This window comes from Conger conger, chromosome 6 (assembly GCF_963514075.1).
Source record: "Conger conger chromosome 6, fConCon1.1, whole genome shotgun sequence".
In the NCBI taxonomy this organism is placed as follows: domain Eukaryota; kingdom Metazoa; phylum Chordata; class Actinopteri; order Anguilliformes; family Congridae; genus Conger; species Conger conger.
The window spans coordinates 5,067,604-5,081,952 of NC_083765.1; the positions used below are offsets into that span (position 1 = coordinate 5,067,604).

At 49.1% G+C, this 14,349-nt stretch overlaps 1 protein-coding gene across 4 annotated transcripts in view; it reads right to left on the bottom strand.

The window, feature by feature from the left end:
* Positions 1-13,752, bottom strand: part of LOC133130214 (ubiquitin carboxyl-terminal hydrolase 10-like) — a 42,646-nt gene extending 28,894 nt beyond the window's left edge. For 3 of the 4 annotated variants that reach the window (XR_009708925.1, XM_061244611.1, XM_061244610.1), the window contains exons 1-4: positions 13,488-13,752; positions 2,219-2,287; positions 1,087-1,132; positions 242-301 (exon numbers count right to left, since the gene is read on the bottom strand). Coding sequence is in view for 3 of the 4 variants with exons in the window: in XM_061244611.1 (XP_061100595.1) it covers positions 242-301; positions 1,087-1,132; positions 2,219-2,287; positions 13,488-13,508 (196 nt within the window). In the remaining variant the exon portion in view is untranslated. The remainder of the gene's footprint in view (positions 1-241; positions 302-1,086; positions 1,133-2,218; positions 2,288-13,487) is intronic. The other variant, XM_061244612.1, reaches the window with a different exon arrangement.
* Between the last annotated feature and the right edge of the window lie 597 nt (positions 13,753-14,349).

A 14,349-nucleotide genomic window follows, 5' to 3' on the forward strand; every position in this document is an offset into this window, starting at 1 on the left:
TGGGAGGAGGAGCTCTGTCCACCTTTCAGCTGAAACCACAGGGCAAATACGTCTTCGCTTGCCAAACACTCGGAAGGGTGAGCGAGAGGTTTTAGTGGCTAGAGGCATGCAAAAGCCGCAAAAGATCTCACAAACCAAGACAGGAGTCAGGGGAAAAGTTGAGAAAGCCACCAGATCAAACCGCCATTTTGAATTGAGCAGTCAAAAAAAACAAAAACAGTGTGCCGCACCCACAACTCACCACAAACCGGCCGCCTCACTGTTTCGGAATAGAACGGCACCGCGGGGGCACAGAAACTGCCTGAATAATTAATACAGACCGGGATAAATGTTCAGGGTAAAAAGGAAAAAAAGAAAGAAAGAAAAAATAAAAAATAAAAAAGACAAGAAGAAACTTCACATTTTTTCTGATGCATCAAGAGAAAACGTGGGTAACGTTACAGTTCTGCGTAGGTGTCCAGGGCAACACGAGCAAATACTGGACAATTCAGCAACTTTTATGAAAACTTAAAAACTTGATACAGCGATCAATTCTCAGTCTACGAGTTACAGCAACAGAGAAATGCGGTCGCTCCAGTTTCTATGAGGGTGGGATGGGAGGAGAACCATGCCAGTCCATATTTGGACAAAAACCTCACTGTGTGTGTGTGTGTGTGTGTGTGTGGGAGTGTGTGTGTGGGAGTGTGTGTGTGGGAGTGTGTGTGTGGGAGTGTGGGTGCGTGTGTGTGTGTGTGTGTGGGTGCGCGTGTGCGTGTGTGTGTGTGTGGGGGGGAGTGTGGGAGTGTGGGTGTGTGTGTGTGTGTGTGTGTGCGTGTGCGTGTGCGTGTGCGTGTGCGCGTGTGCGTGTGCGTGTGCGTGTGCGTGTGCGTGGGAGTGTGGGTGCGTGTGTGCGTGTGTGTGTGTGTGTGTGTGTGTGGGGGGGGGGGCTCGCCCAGACTGGCTCCAACCAGTTCCAGAACCTTGCCCATGGCGGTAAACGTAGCACAGTACCAACCCGGGGGTGACATCACACCCCCCCCCCCGTCCCCACCCCCACACCCCACCCCTTCTAACGTCCCGCAGACTCAGCCACAGAACAGCACTTACCCGAGGACGGACTGACGTAGGAACCCTTGTCGTTGAACGGGGGGAGCTGTGGAAGAGAAGGCGAGGACGTCGTCAACGACAGAAACAAAATGGCCGCCGCACACGTTGAGCAGGGCTCAGCAGTGGATCGCAGTCTTTATCAGCGCAGCGAGAATACGGCCGAAGGGGAGGTGTTGTTTTTTGTTTTTGTTTTTTTCTTCTTCTTTTTAATCACAGGTTAGGGAGGAGGCAGTACACCTCACCTTTAACGACGAGGCAGTAAACTAACCAATCAGAGGCCGCGTGACATACTTCCGGGAGAAAACGGCGTCGATAAGACGACAGCCAATCAGCAGCAGGGTTGTACAGCTTCTGCGAAGGGCTTGCTGCTGATTGGCTATATCAGTGATGGTTTTTTTTCTCCCCGGAAACATTTCAACGTGGCCTCTTGCGTTCGGTCGTTCGCCGTCACAACAGGTATGATTTTACAAAAGACCAAAGGTCGCCTACGCCCCCCATTTGGGCAGTTATTCATTAGGGTTAGGAAGACCGCGATGGGACCCATCATGGACCCCTGATCTGTAGAGGTAGCACGTTACCCCCCCCCCACACCACCACACTTCCAATCATCTCTCCCGTGGCATGCACATATCAAAAGCTGAACTACACACAAAACCACAAACACAAACCGCACAAATGCAGAAAGGTTATGGCCGTTTGGTCCAAGTTATTATTATTATTAAATCTTTTTACTCTTACAATTAAACCTGACAAGAAATTCATATTGAGATTAAACCTAGTCTTGACTAGGTCTAGGCCCAAAGCAGTATAAAACAGCAAAAATAACAATAGAACACAACAATAAAACCACCAACATGATACGATGCATAAACTTAAACAGTGTTAAATAATTCAGGGTTTAAGACAAGAATAGGTCAGAGAGAAAATCTCCATTTGGCCCTGGCACTTCAAAGACGGGGGAATAAGCAAATGCCCTGACGTCAGCCGTAACTCATCGACAGGGAGGGCCCACCGTTATTCAAAGCCCAACGCCACGTGTGGAAACGCAGGGCCCGGGGTGGCCGGGGGGGGGAACGCTGGGACTTTGAAATGCAAACAGGACACCAAACGCCTTTCAGGGACATCTCCTTACCTCCACCGTGCAGCGGGGAGTCACGAAGAACTGGTTGAACTCGTCCGGGCTGAACTCCCCAAAGATGTACTGCAGAAGAAAAAGAAAAAAAATTATAATAAATTCCAGCTCAGTTTTTTGTTTTTTTTCCCCCTCAATGTAGATGAATTTGACTTCCCTTGGCACTGGAGAGAAAAAAAAAAAAAAAAAAAAAAAAAAAAGAGGCAAATGGATTCTGGACGACATACTCAGGGCTGCCTGGCACCATTTTGAGGCACTCAGGCATTCGACGGGATTGCGACATCAACCAAGGTGAAAGCAAATGACGATTTTAGGCAGGGAGGGGGGAAGGAAAAAAAAAAAAAAGTACAAAAAAAAAAAAAAAAAAAAAGTGATGAGTCATGCAACATTTCGAGGAGGCAAAATGGCTGCCGGGCGGACCCCTGCTCTGCCCAATCGGCTCGCCCCGTTTCAACCCCTACCCCGACCGAGAGGAAGGCCCAGGGGCCACGTACGCTTTAAATATTAGCAGTAGTGGCGGTGCGAGTTCAAACGCCAACTGCCGCAGGTAGCTTCACGGTCCGCTGCATTTACAGAGCCCTCGGCTGAATTCAAATGCGCTCAAGAACGAACGGCGCCGGAGCCTAATTTAATGCAAAGCCCGCTCCGCAACTCCTCCTTTCTTGCGTAGCACAGCGCATTCTGACCTGCGGGTGACCTCCGCTCAGCTCAGCAGCTAGCTGTGCGCATTAGCGGTTTTGCGCGGCTCGATGCCCTCGTTACTCAAGGGAACGCGAGGGCGCCCGTGCCATGGAGCAGGATTACGGCGTTAGCGGGTAAACTCAGTGGAACCTGGGAGGGAGGGAACAGCTCTTTTTACTTCAGCCCATGTTCCACATTTGGGCCGGTTTGGGTTCTATTTGGTGCCCTTACCAAGCTTCGTGAAATGGGCCCCCTGCTGTACCCCACCCCAGGATCAGAACCCGCATCCCACCATGCCCGCCCGGCTCTGAGCAGCGCACTGATTGGATGAGAACAACGGGCCCTATCGGGCGGTTAACTGTGCTCCGATCGCTATTGAGCACCAACACGCAGAGGGCGCACTGACATTGCTGTAACTGCAGGGGGCGCCACAGCGAATGCACACATGCAAAGTGAACAGCAGAACATGGAGACTATGGACTAGACCAGGGGTCGGCAACCCTGGTCCTGGAGAGCCGCAGGGTGTGCTGGTTTTTGTTTTCGCCTTAATACCAGCAATTGATTCATACCCTAGAAACCAGGTGAGGCGAGTTGACTGTAATCCACTGCTTTAATCGATCAATTAAGTGCTGAGTAAGCCAGCACACCCTGCGGCTCTCCAGGACCAGGGTTTCCAACCCCTGGACTAGACTAATGCCATTTTTTATCCATCAATTCTTCCTCAGCTGAAATCAAAAAGAAAGGGCCTTTACAAACATACGGATGTGCCAGGTGTTGCCAGCAACACGTTTGAAACGAAAGCAGTGACGTTTGGTTCCCTGGAGTCTGACTGACATCACATGGCTGTAAGCTCCTCCCATCTGTGGTCACTTTCCCAGAATTCAAACTATAAGAAAGAAAAACGTTCCCACAACGTTGTTCCCGCAATGTTGTAACATTAACTAAACATTCCCGTAACATGGCGAACGTCCCACGTTAGCCAAGATCGTGTCACAAGCCGCCAAAGGCAATGGCTCCAGGATTAGCCGCTTTGGCTAGGAGCTGCAGTCATTAGTGTAATGGCCTGGTGACCGCAGGGGTCAGGTCAAATCCATGGGGTTCAAAACGGCATTAGCAGGGCGATCCCCTCACACACACACACATCAGCTGCTACAGGAAAGACCTGCATGCTTTCACAACTAATATTATAATTTGTGTAAAACAAATGGGGGGGGGGAAAAGGTCTTCCTGACGAATAGCAAAGATTAGCCAAATAAGCAGGAAGTCCGAGTCATTTTCCCCTTTAAGCAACTACACAGGATAGAGGTGCTAACTGCATACCACTTAAACACTTCAATGAGTGTATGCCAAAGGTTAGCTTGCATGCGGCCCTGTCATGTTCACACTAACGCAGCAATGCTAAGGCTAATGCTAAGGCTATCGTGGGCGACCGAGACACAGTCCATTCACTCTGTGTGGCAGCAACGTTCATGGGTGAAGCCAGGCGTTTAAAATCACAGGTGACAGGACACGGTACACATCACAGCGCAACAGCATTTAACCCTCGAGAGGGTCAGGAGGTGGAGGTGGTCAGGAGGTGGAGGTGGTGTGGGGGGGGGCGCTAGGGCTATTTTGGAAGTGCGTGAGCCGTGAACTCCGCGCCCGCGTTCGGCGGCATTACGGGGCGCTGCGGCTAATCTGGTGTGAGACGAGACGACGTGCGGAGCGGGCGGGAGAAAGGGGTCAGAGGTCACCGGACTCCAAGCAGGATGCGGCCTCCTCCCCGGCCTCTGCACCGGTTACACCCCTCTCCAGGCTAAAATTAACTTAATCCCAGCGGCACGGCGTGACTGAATGCCTGGGCCGCCTACTCCGGCAGGTGACTCGTTACGAGCTTTCAGTGGATGGATTTCGACTGCCTTAAACAGTGTTTTTTTTTCTAGGAATGACTTTACACCTAGTAAAGAGGAGGTGTAAAATAGTTGCATCTAAAACTCCACGTCGGAACTAAACCTAATATTCTCTCCGGTGCCATTCGGATTGACATACTCCACGTAAAAACAAGCAAGCCTTTCCTATGCAAAGCCCTGCTGAGTTTACTGAAACGACAAGGCCAATCTCCCACGATTTCTCTTGTCTCGTGTACCTCACGTTCTGTTATCACGACGTGCAGGGCAACAGTGTGCTAACGGCAGGAGAACGAGCGGTCAGAATTTCCTGGAGAAGTTAAGTGGAACAACCGCGCAAACCTCCGATCTGCACGCTGCAGAGAAGGGTGGGGATCGAGCGTTTCGGAGGAGAAGGGTGGGGATCACGCATTTCGGAGGAGAAGGGTGGTGATCACGCGTTTCGGAGGAGAAGGGTGGGGATCGAGCGTTTCGGAGGAGAAGGTCGGCGATCGAGCGTTTCAGAGGAGAAGGGTGGTGATCACGCGTTTCGGAGGAGAAGGGCGGGGATCGAGCGTTTCGGAGGAGAAGGGTGGAGATCGCACGTATCCTCAGCCGAATCCTGGCTCCCTGCCTGCGGAGTTGTGGTGGGAACATTGTGAAATAAGACAATGTCATTTCAACGGCTTCACCACCAGCAGTTTTATGAACAAGGAACTTTCTGGAGAGATAATCTAGAAAGCCTGTAGGGCAAGCGTTACTCAATTACATGTCCCGCGGGCCGCAGTGTCTGCAGGTATTTGCTCCGACCGTGCACAACACCACCGAATTTCCCTACTTATTTTACCTGCGAGGTTCAGATAAGCTAATTAGTGAAATCAAGTGGTGTAGCGCACGGTTGAGGCAAACATCTGCAGACGCAGCGGCCTGCAGCACGTGGAGTTGAGTAGCACTGCCGTAGGGTCCATCTAATGATTCTCACTCACTCTCTCTCACACACTCACACACTCACACACTCACACACTCGCTTTCTCTGTCACACACACACATAGACTCTCACTCTCTCTCTCTCTCTCTCACACACACACACACACACACACACACACGTTTAACGGCGGCACATGAAAAGCAGGGCAGGTGAAAGGAAACTGCAGAGGCAGCACTCTCAGGCCTTTGCAAAGAGGTCGCCCGCTCACTGCTGAAACTGCACTACGCCCCGCGCATGGAGCTAATCCCACCATCCCGGACCCAGCGCACACGCACACACACACACACACACGCACACACAGACCCATCACCCCCCCCACACACACACCCTCTCACTCTCTCACTCTCACTCTCTCACATACACACTCACATACACCCCACCCCGCACACCCCCACCCCACACACACACCCGCCACACACACACACACACACACACACACACACACACACACACACTTTCAGGTTTCGCGTTCAGTGCGTTCTTCACCAGGCCTCCGCCCGCCCCCCTCCCCAGTAGTCCCGCCCACGGCGGCGATTAGCGCAAATTAGCGGTGAGCATCAACCCGGGGCGCCCCAGTGAGAGCCCACACCGGCCTTCACTCAGCCCAGTCAAAGAGCGCGGGGCGGGGCCGCCAGCGCGCCCGATACAGTAACATCCCGCACGTGGGGGTTTCCCCCCGGGGCCGGCCGGTTAAGACCACAGGAAGCCCAATACTGCAGTTAATTACAAATGGGGAGGCACGAGGATGCGATCGAGGAGAGAGAGAGAGAGAGATCTCCGGGTCTGCGTGTCACACGTACACACTCGCTCTGACGCATAGTCACAGACACACAGCAGTCAGGCTCGGAGTGAAAGTATGAACATGCAGACACAGAGACAGAGACACAGAGACAGACAGACAGACAGACAGACAGACAGACAGACAGACAGACAGACAGACAGGGACAGAGAGAAAGAGAGAGAGAGACACAGAGACAGACACACAGAGACCAGGAGCAGTAAGAGTTGCATCACTGGATTTTCGGGTTGCAGAACCGGGCTGGGGGGGGACGCACGGGCCCTGCTCCCCGTCACGCTGCCAACGCTCCACATTCCCAGCCTTCCCACCGGGGGCAGAATGACGTTCTTGGTTCAATTTCTCAGCGCATTGACAGATTAAATAAACTAAGAGACCTTCCACCTACCACCCCAACCCCTATTAGTTCCCAAAAGCATAACTCATAAAGCAATCACTTTCATCAAAGCTTTAAAACTCAGCTCATCCAACAGCAGCTACAATTACACCTTGTGTATCCATGTCATCTAAGCTATACTGTTTTTCAACTGCAATATTGACTACAAAGTATGTCCTTTGAGTTGGGTCGATTAACATTGAGCGTTCTGTCAAGAAGCTGCGCAGCCAAGATCTCATTTCACTGGCCTGGAGGATGAGTGCACCCAATTAGATCAACGCTAAACCACTAGTATTTCACTGCAGGTGCTAAAGAGCTAGCGCGCCTCTGCTAGCGCAAAAGAGCTAGCGCGCCTCTGCTAGCGCAAAAGAGCTAGCGCGCCTCTGCTAGCGCAAAAGAGCTAGCGCGCCTCTGCTAGCGCAAAAGAGCTAGCGCGCCTCTGCTAGCGCAAAAGAGCTAGCGCGCCTCTGCTAGCGCAAAAGAGCTAGCGCGCCTCTGCTAGCGCAAAAGAGCTAGCGCGCCTCTGCTAGCGCAAAAGAGCTAGCGCGCCTCTGCTAGCGCAAAAGAGCTAGCGCGCCTCTGCTAGCGCAAAAGAGCTAGCGCGCCTCTGCTAGCGCAAAAGAGCTAGCGCGCCTCTGCTAGCGCAAAAGAGCTAGCGCGCCTCTGCTAGCGCAAAAGAGCTAGCGCGCCTCTGCTAGCGCAAAAGAGCTAGCGCGCCTCTGCTAGCGCAAAAGAGCTAGCGCGCCTCTGCTAGCGCAAAAGAGCTAGCGCGCCTCTGCTAGCGCAAAAGAGCTAGCGCGCCTCTGCTAGCACAAAAGACCTAGCGCGCCTCTGCTAGCACAAAAGACCTAGCTTGCCACTACTAGCATTTCATAGCTAGCGCGAAATCGCTAACACGTCACTGCTAGCACTAAACAGTGTGGCAAGCTTACTTGTACTCATCTTGGTAATGCTCCATGGGCGCTACTGGGATGACAATCACTGGAAAATAAAATCTGCCACATAAACACAGATATTGCATGGCACATCAAAAAAAACATATGCAAGATTCCAGATGGGAAACATCTAGAACTCAAAGGGTATAAAAACCACCGTGTGCTGCCCGGCACCCACAAATTTCTCCAGGGTCTACGTTGCCGTTACATCACTTCCTGACACTCCAAATGCAGGGCAGGAAATGGCCCCACCCAACTAACATTCCCGGAGCTCCCACCACTTCCAAAATTGGAAAGGTGTTTATACAGTGACATCGCTGAATGAAGAATGTAGTTCTTCACCCCCCCCCCACCCATATCATTCACACTCGCTTACACAATCCAACCACAAACAGACCATGGAGCAAATTATCGTTCTCATTTGGGCACAAGCACGCACTGCACCAGAGCAGTCACAAACTGAAAGGTGTGCTCATTCATCCATACGTTTTTTTTTTTTTTGACAAACCACACAACTGGCTATGTGGACAAAAGCTCATCGCCACAACCCGCCGTGCTTTCTGAACGAGCGCGGAACCCTCAGCGCGGAACCCCCCCCGTCGTTGGCAACAGTGGGGCAGAGAGACGGTTCGGGAACCTCGCTCGTAATTATAGGGTTACGGGTTCCACTCTTGGGCGGGGCACAGCAGTTAGGCCCCTCGGGCAGGGCACGCAGCGTGCCGATTTTCAACTGCAGACACCGACCGACCGCACTCGAACGCTGCAGATAACATGTAAATAGACCGCGCCGGCTGCCAGGACGCGGAGCCGAAACCGGTCTGCGGCTTGACTGAAGTTATCCATGAAACGACAGCTGAATCGCTGGGTTCTCCTCACTCTGGTTTGTGCACACGCTGACAATCGTTTTATTCGGTTTTCCGTTGTGTGCGGTTCTGGCGTTACATCGCGGGAAAGTTGGGATGGAATGACAAATCGTCAGTTTTTGTAAACCGTTACCCATCCCATTTTGAAAACGGTTAACCGTGTAACCGATAGTGGCCGCATCTTATTTGTGAGGGGAAAAAAATAAAACAAATAAAATACCCCAAGAGTAGCCTACTGAGAAAAAGTTTGAAAATGCGATGACATTTATTTTGGGCCATCTTAAAATAGTTTCATGTAGGCTAAATGCCAACATTCAAACAAGTCAGATAATAGCCCAATTGCCAAATTAAGGGTTTACATTTACATTGACATGGTTCTCGCAGATGTCCAGCAGTCTGTAGTTAAAGGCGTGTAGGTTATGTCTGGGCATGCTGGTCGATCGAATGTCATTTTATTTAAAAAATAATCAATTCATTTTCATTCTTTGTGTTTTCTGCCCTCTTCCCATTGGATTCTGCCTGACAGACTTGATTGGCATAAAACGCGCCCAATCTGCAGCAATTGAAAACTTTAGACTCAAAGTTAGAAAATAATTGTTGGACAATAGAGAACACGTAATTATAGCCTTATGACACATTGCTTAATTTGCATTGCTTATATATACAGTATAATAGAAAGGTATGTTCAGGCTGCTGGTAGTTTGACTTTGAGTCCTCTGTGGACCATAACTGAACCAACAGCTACAGATTTAAAACACCCAGAAATAATTTGATAACCATAATACTGCAGTACTCAATTCCCCGTGGCGTTTGCATTCTTAACCCCCTGAAATAGCTTGCTAGGACTAGCCTGACAGAAGCTATTGCACAACCAGAATCTCTCCATCAATCTCCATCGATTGTGCGTTTTGTCACTGGTGGTGAAAGCACATTTATTTAATTGAACTGAGCTTACCATTACAGCTTCAGGGGGAAAAAAGAACCAGTTATTGGTTAGCAATTTTTCGTAAACGTGCACAACTCTGTTTCGGTGAACTCTGGGGAAGTTGTTTTCCGAATTGCATTCGAATGTATGAATGTCAATTTGAGTTATTGATGAAATTACTCCTGATAGATGCGTCAGTTTAAAAACCTAAATCCGGGTAAAACTGTCAGTGTGTGTGTGTGTGTGTGTGTGTGTGAGTGAGTGTGTGAGTGAGTGGGTGTGTGTGTGTGTGTGTGTTGGGGGGGGGGGGGGGGGGGGGGTGGCGCATGAATCAACAGCCTTTTCCAGAATGATGAGTCAGAGGTCTGACATTCCAGCGAGAAATCCCTCACGAGCAAGTCGAGCAAAGCCCAGGAAGAGGCCAACATTTTGCTTCCATCTGAGGGAAGAACTTTATTTATAAAGGTGTGTGTGTGTGTGTGTGTGTGTGTGTGTGTGTGTGTGTGTACACAGGAGAGGGGGGGGTCAGACAGAACTACAACTGTGCCCAAATGGACAAGATGCCCCCCCCCTTCATTTAAGCAGCCATCTTGTGATCCCATCCGGGGCATGTCTCCTAGCCGGACAATCCCCCTCGCTACCGCCTCGTGAAACAAACGAAACGACCCCAACAAACGCACCGACTGACCGCCTGTTCACCACAATTCAAATACGCCCTTCTCCCCCTCTTCCCCCACAAACCGTCAGTCACAAACCATTAATAGCCACCGACCACACCAGCAGGAATCAGTTTGAGACCGCCCTCGCGGCCGTGGCTCGAGTCAGGACAATGATTAAGCCCTCTATGAATCAAACGGTCGCTCTTCGGCGCGGCAGATTCCTCAGCGCGTGCGTTGTAACTCGGTAACATGGGTTAGGGTTACGCCGTCGCACAGCGGCAGGCTGTACAGAAGGTCACCGGTGCGCCGACGCATTTTACTCCCCCCCCCACCACGCACACCACCACCAGCCAAAAATAGACAAAAACTGACTGAAAACGAATCGTGCCGAAACGTTTCATAAGCATTACCCTGCCTCAGTCACAGAGCATAAAAATGCACAGTGTCACCGTCCCGGTCACCTCACTGCGTGTCATGTGTTGCAACTGTCAAGATTTACTGCAAAAAAAAAAAAAAAACTGGACATTTGGAGACGAGCGTCATTGCGCGCTCCTTCAGTGTCATTTCACCATCAAATAAGACCTACTGCTCCCGGCGATAACATGACTGAAGAACACCCAGCCGCACACCAAAAAGGAGGCGTGCCCGGAGAACCATGGGCCATCGTTTGTTTTGCACAAACAAATCCCGTACATCAAAATTGAGGTAGCACGCAGATGTTCATAAATCAGGTTTGTTTTGAGAATTGCAACAGATATGCCAAGGTAAGATCACCCTTATTATAAACAATAGGCAAATTTAACCATAAAAAAAGATAATTTCAAATTATCTTTATAACGTGCAGGCTAAAGTGTACAGAATTTGATATGTTGGATTAAGCATTAGCTTAATAGTCCACTGGGACAGAATGGTGTCTAGACGAGGACTCAGCGATGCCTGGTTGAAACCCAGCCCCGTCAACTCCACAGGGGCCAGTGTGGCAAAAATAATATGGGTATCTCCAGTCCACATGAGAGGGCGATATATTTCACCTCATCCTCGGCACGTTGCATAAGCTCGCTTCCATCCACCTCGCAAATGATGCAACAGAATCAAAAGACCCAAGACGTAACATCAACTTCTACACGTAGACCAAGGAAACAATGTACACTTCGAATTTAAATCATAACACACGAGATAATATTTAACAAAAGGGTATGCGCATAGTCGACACAAAGCTGGGTGTGCTTAAGGACACATGTAATTTATTCATTCAAATGCAATTTCAGTTGATTCGGAGAATTAATAATGAAAAATAATAAATAATACTTCGTTCAGTGTCCGTTTATGACCCGAGTTCATCTTCTACATTTAGTAGGACGTGTTAGTTTACAAGATTACTTGGACAATGCGGTCAATTATTAACGTCAACGAGTAAAAAAAAAAAAAAAAAAAAAAAATGTAATTAGACACGCATCTAACACCTATGCATTCCTTCGCAATAAAGTCTAACGTTATAGGCTTGAATAAGATATTGCGCCGTCAAACCCGACAAATATAATTCGCAAGTGTAAATCGCAGCATACAGTTTTTGACAAGTTGATTTCACCAGTCTGAAGTGAAATGTCACCACGTTTTGCCTATTGGAACTTCGAAGGGGGATGGGCAGCCCGGTCATGATTCAGCTGAAATGTAGCTAGCGCTAGCCTGCTAACGTCTGCCATGTCCGATTACACAAGAGTCACAAGACATGGATGAACACAATGCCGTTTAAATTAAAGACATGAACGGCGAGAGATGAGGTTAGCCAAGGCAACCGCAAACTCCGAGGTTCTCTGAAAAACAACGGCTAGTTGTAAAGCCAACTGGCTAATGCGAGTTGTCAATCTGCACATGTAACGCTTGCTAGCTAGGTCTACCTCACGTAATGTTATCTTCTTGCCCGTTAGGTGCTAGAACTGGAGCTAGCCAACATAACCCATTTTTGCTGGTTCAGGAAAATAACGTCACCGTATTAAGTTAACCAAGTTCTCTTAACTATTTCTAAATAGACGAGGAATGATTTGAATAGCTAGCTACTCACTAGAATTTAATGTATTTAAGCTATAGCCAGCGCGTTTTTCTCTCCGAAACGCGTAAAGTTGTGTAGCCCGCTAATCTGCCAGCTTGTCACGCGTTCCATTGCTTGCTAGCAAAACAAACTCGGCGCCTTCATTTTATCAACTGCTATGAGTGATCAGAATTACTGTGGTCCAAGTTACAACGCCAGATGACGGATGTGGCCATGCTAATTTCCGGGCAGATAAGTAATCCATGGTGTAGCTAACACCGCAATATATTAGAATAAGGGGAAAGTAGGCGCAGCTTTCAACCCTCAATTATCACATTTCTCCATTGGCTCGACAACACACTGGCAGTAGCAAAGCCAACCATGGCTGTTATATTTTCACTACTAATATGACCAAAGAGTTGGGGCCTGCGCTTTAATCCTAACCCTTTTGAATGGGTCTTGATCTGGAAAACAAGACCGCCCCCAAGCAACAGGCCCACTGCATGTGATAGGAAACCACTTCACTTCTTGCGAATGCACAGATTCCCCACTTATAATGAATTAAAATAAAGGTTTAAACCACCCGTTCCACGTCGGACACAGCTAACGGCACCCCCGTGTCTCCAACACAACACTTTGAGACAACTTCTTACTTTCGCGTTTCCTCTTTTTTCCCCCCGTGTTAGTTAGCTCGCTAGGCTAACTACAAGAATTGAAAATCTGCAGGCGTAATACATTAGCTAACCAGGCCCGTCGCAGCACGAGCAGGTGGGCCGGACACAGCGCAAACCAAATGCACACAAAACTCTCACAGAAGGAGAAATGACACCTGTTGACACGTTTTTGTGGTGCGATGTTTTCCTGCAATTGGCAATTTCCCGTGTCCGTCAGATTTAAGGCACTCTGAGTCAGCTCTCTGCGCGTAATGAATGAGCCAGGCTCCGTGGGCCTGCTCCACGCTTGTGTTTCAATGGGGGAGCGATTTAAGCAGATCTCTCAATGACACCAGTAAACTTCTCGACAGCAGAACACTTCGACCACGACGTAAAGCTACATGCAGTACGATCAATAAGCACATGACAACATTGCGCACAATTCAAACTACATTTCTAGCCGGAACACGCGGAGTCCAGAATAGTTTTAGTTCTCTACCTGGTTACTGTGTGAAGCCATGCTGCTCCCGGTTAGTTTTCAATCAAAAAGAAAATAAACGTTCCCCTGGTCGGGAAAAAGCTGGGATGTATATGCTAATTATTCATACAAACGGACGTCCTAATGTGACATAGTTTCCATTTTCTCAAGCGCTAGACTGACAGCGTTAATAATTCGGTGTTGATGCTCTCGTTCTCGCGCACATCACGCCGCTTCCCCCGCCGCTGCCGCCATCTTTGTCTCGCCTTGCTTCTGCTCTGCGCGCCTGCGCATACGTCCGATGCAAAAAAAAAAAAAACGGAGAGGGAGGAGCGCACAAATGTACAAGTCAAGTTTTGGAGCAAAGAAAGTGAAATCGTTGTGTGTGGACAGCGAGTGTTATTGCGTGTATTAATGTATTTATCTGCTCAGCAGTTGGGATAGCTGCTCGCATTACCGTTATGGTTTTAACACGTACATATGTATGCTTGTTGCTAGTTGTGGTACAATTTATGTCATCTTAAATCTTCGACGAACTCGTTTTGAGCTTGTCTTAGAAATTGTGTCAATTATTTACATGAGTAAAAAAATGCGACCGCTGTTTTTGACAGTCAACAACAAAGACCGACATGCATTCGGATGCTTATGACCACTTTTATGCTGGTCAAGATGGTGGAATGAAATGAAGGACAGGGTCACAGGTTGTCGCCCAAAAATGTGACTAATGGAGAGACATAGAGACGGTGTACAGTAGATGAAGGGAGAGGGCGATACTGTAGCTGACACCCGAGTCTTGTCGCAGGCACACTGTAGCCACCCGGAGACAACAGGCTGTGCTTTCATCATTAAAATTGAGATAGAGGAGCTCTTTCTTTATAATCTG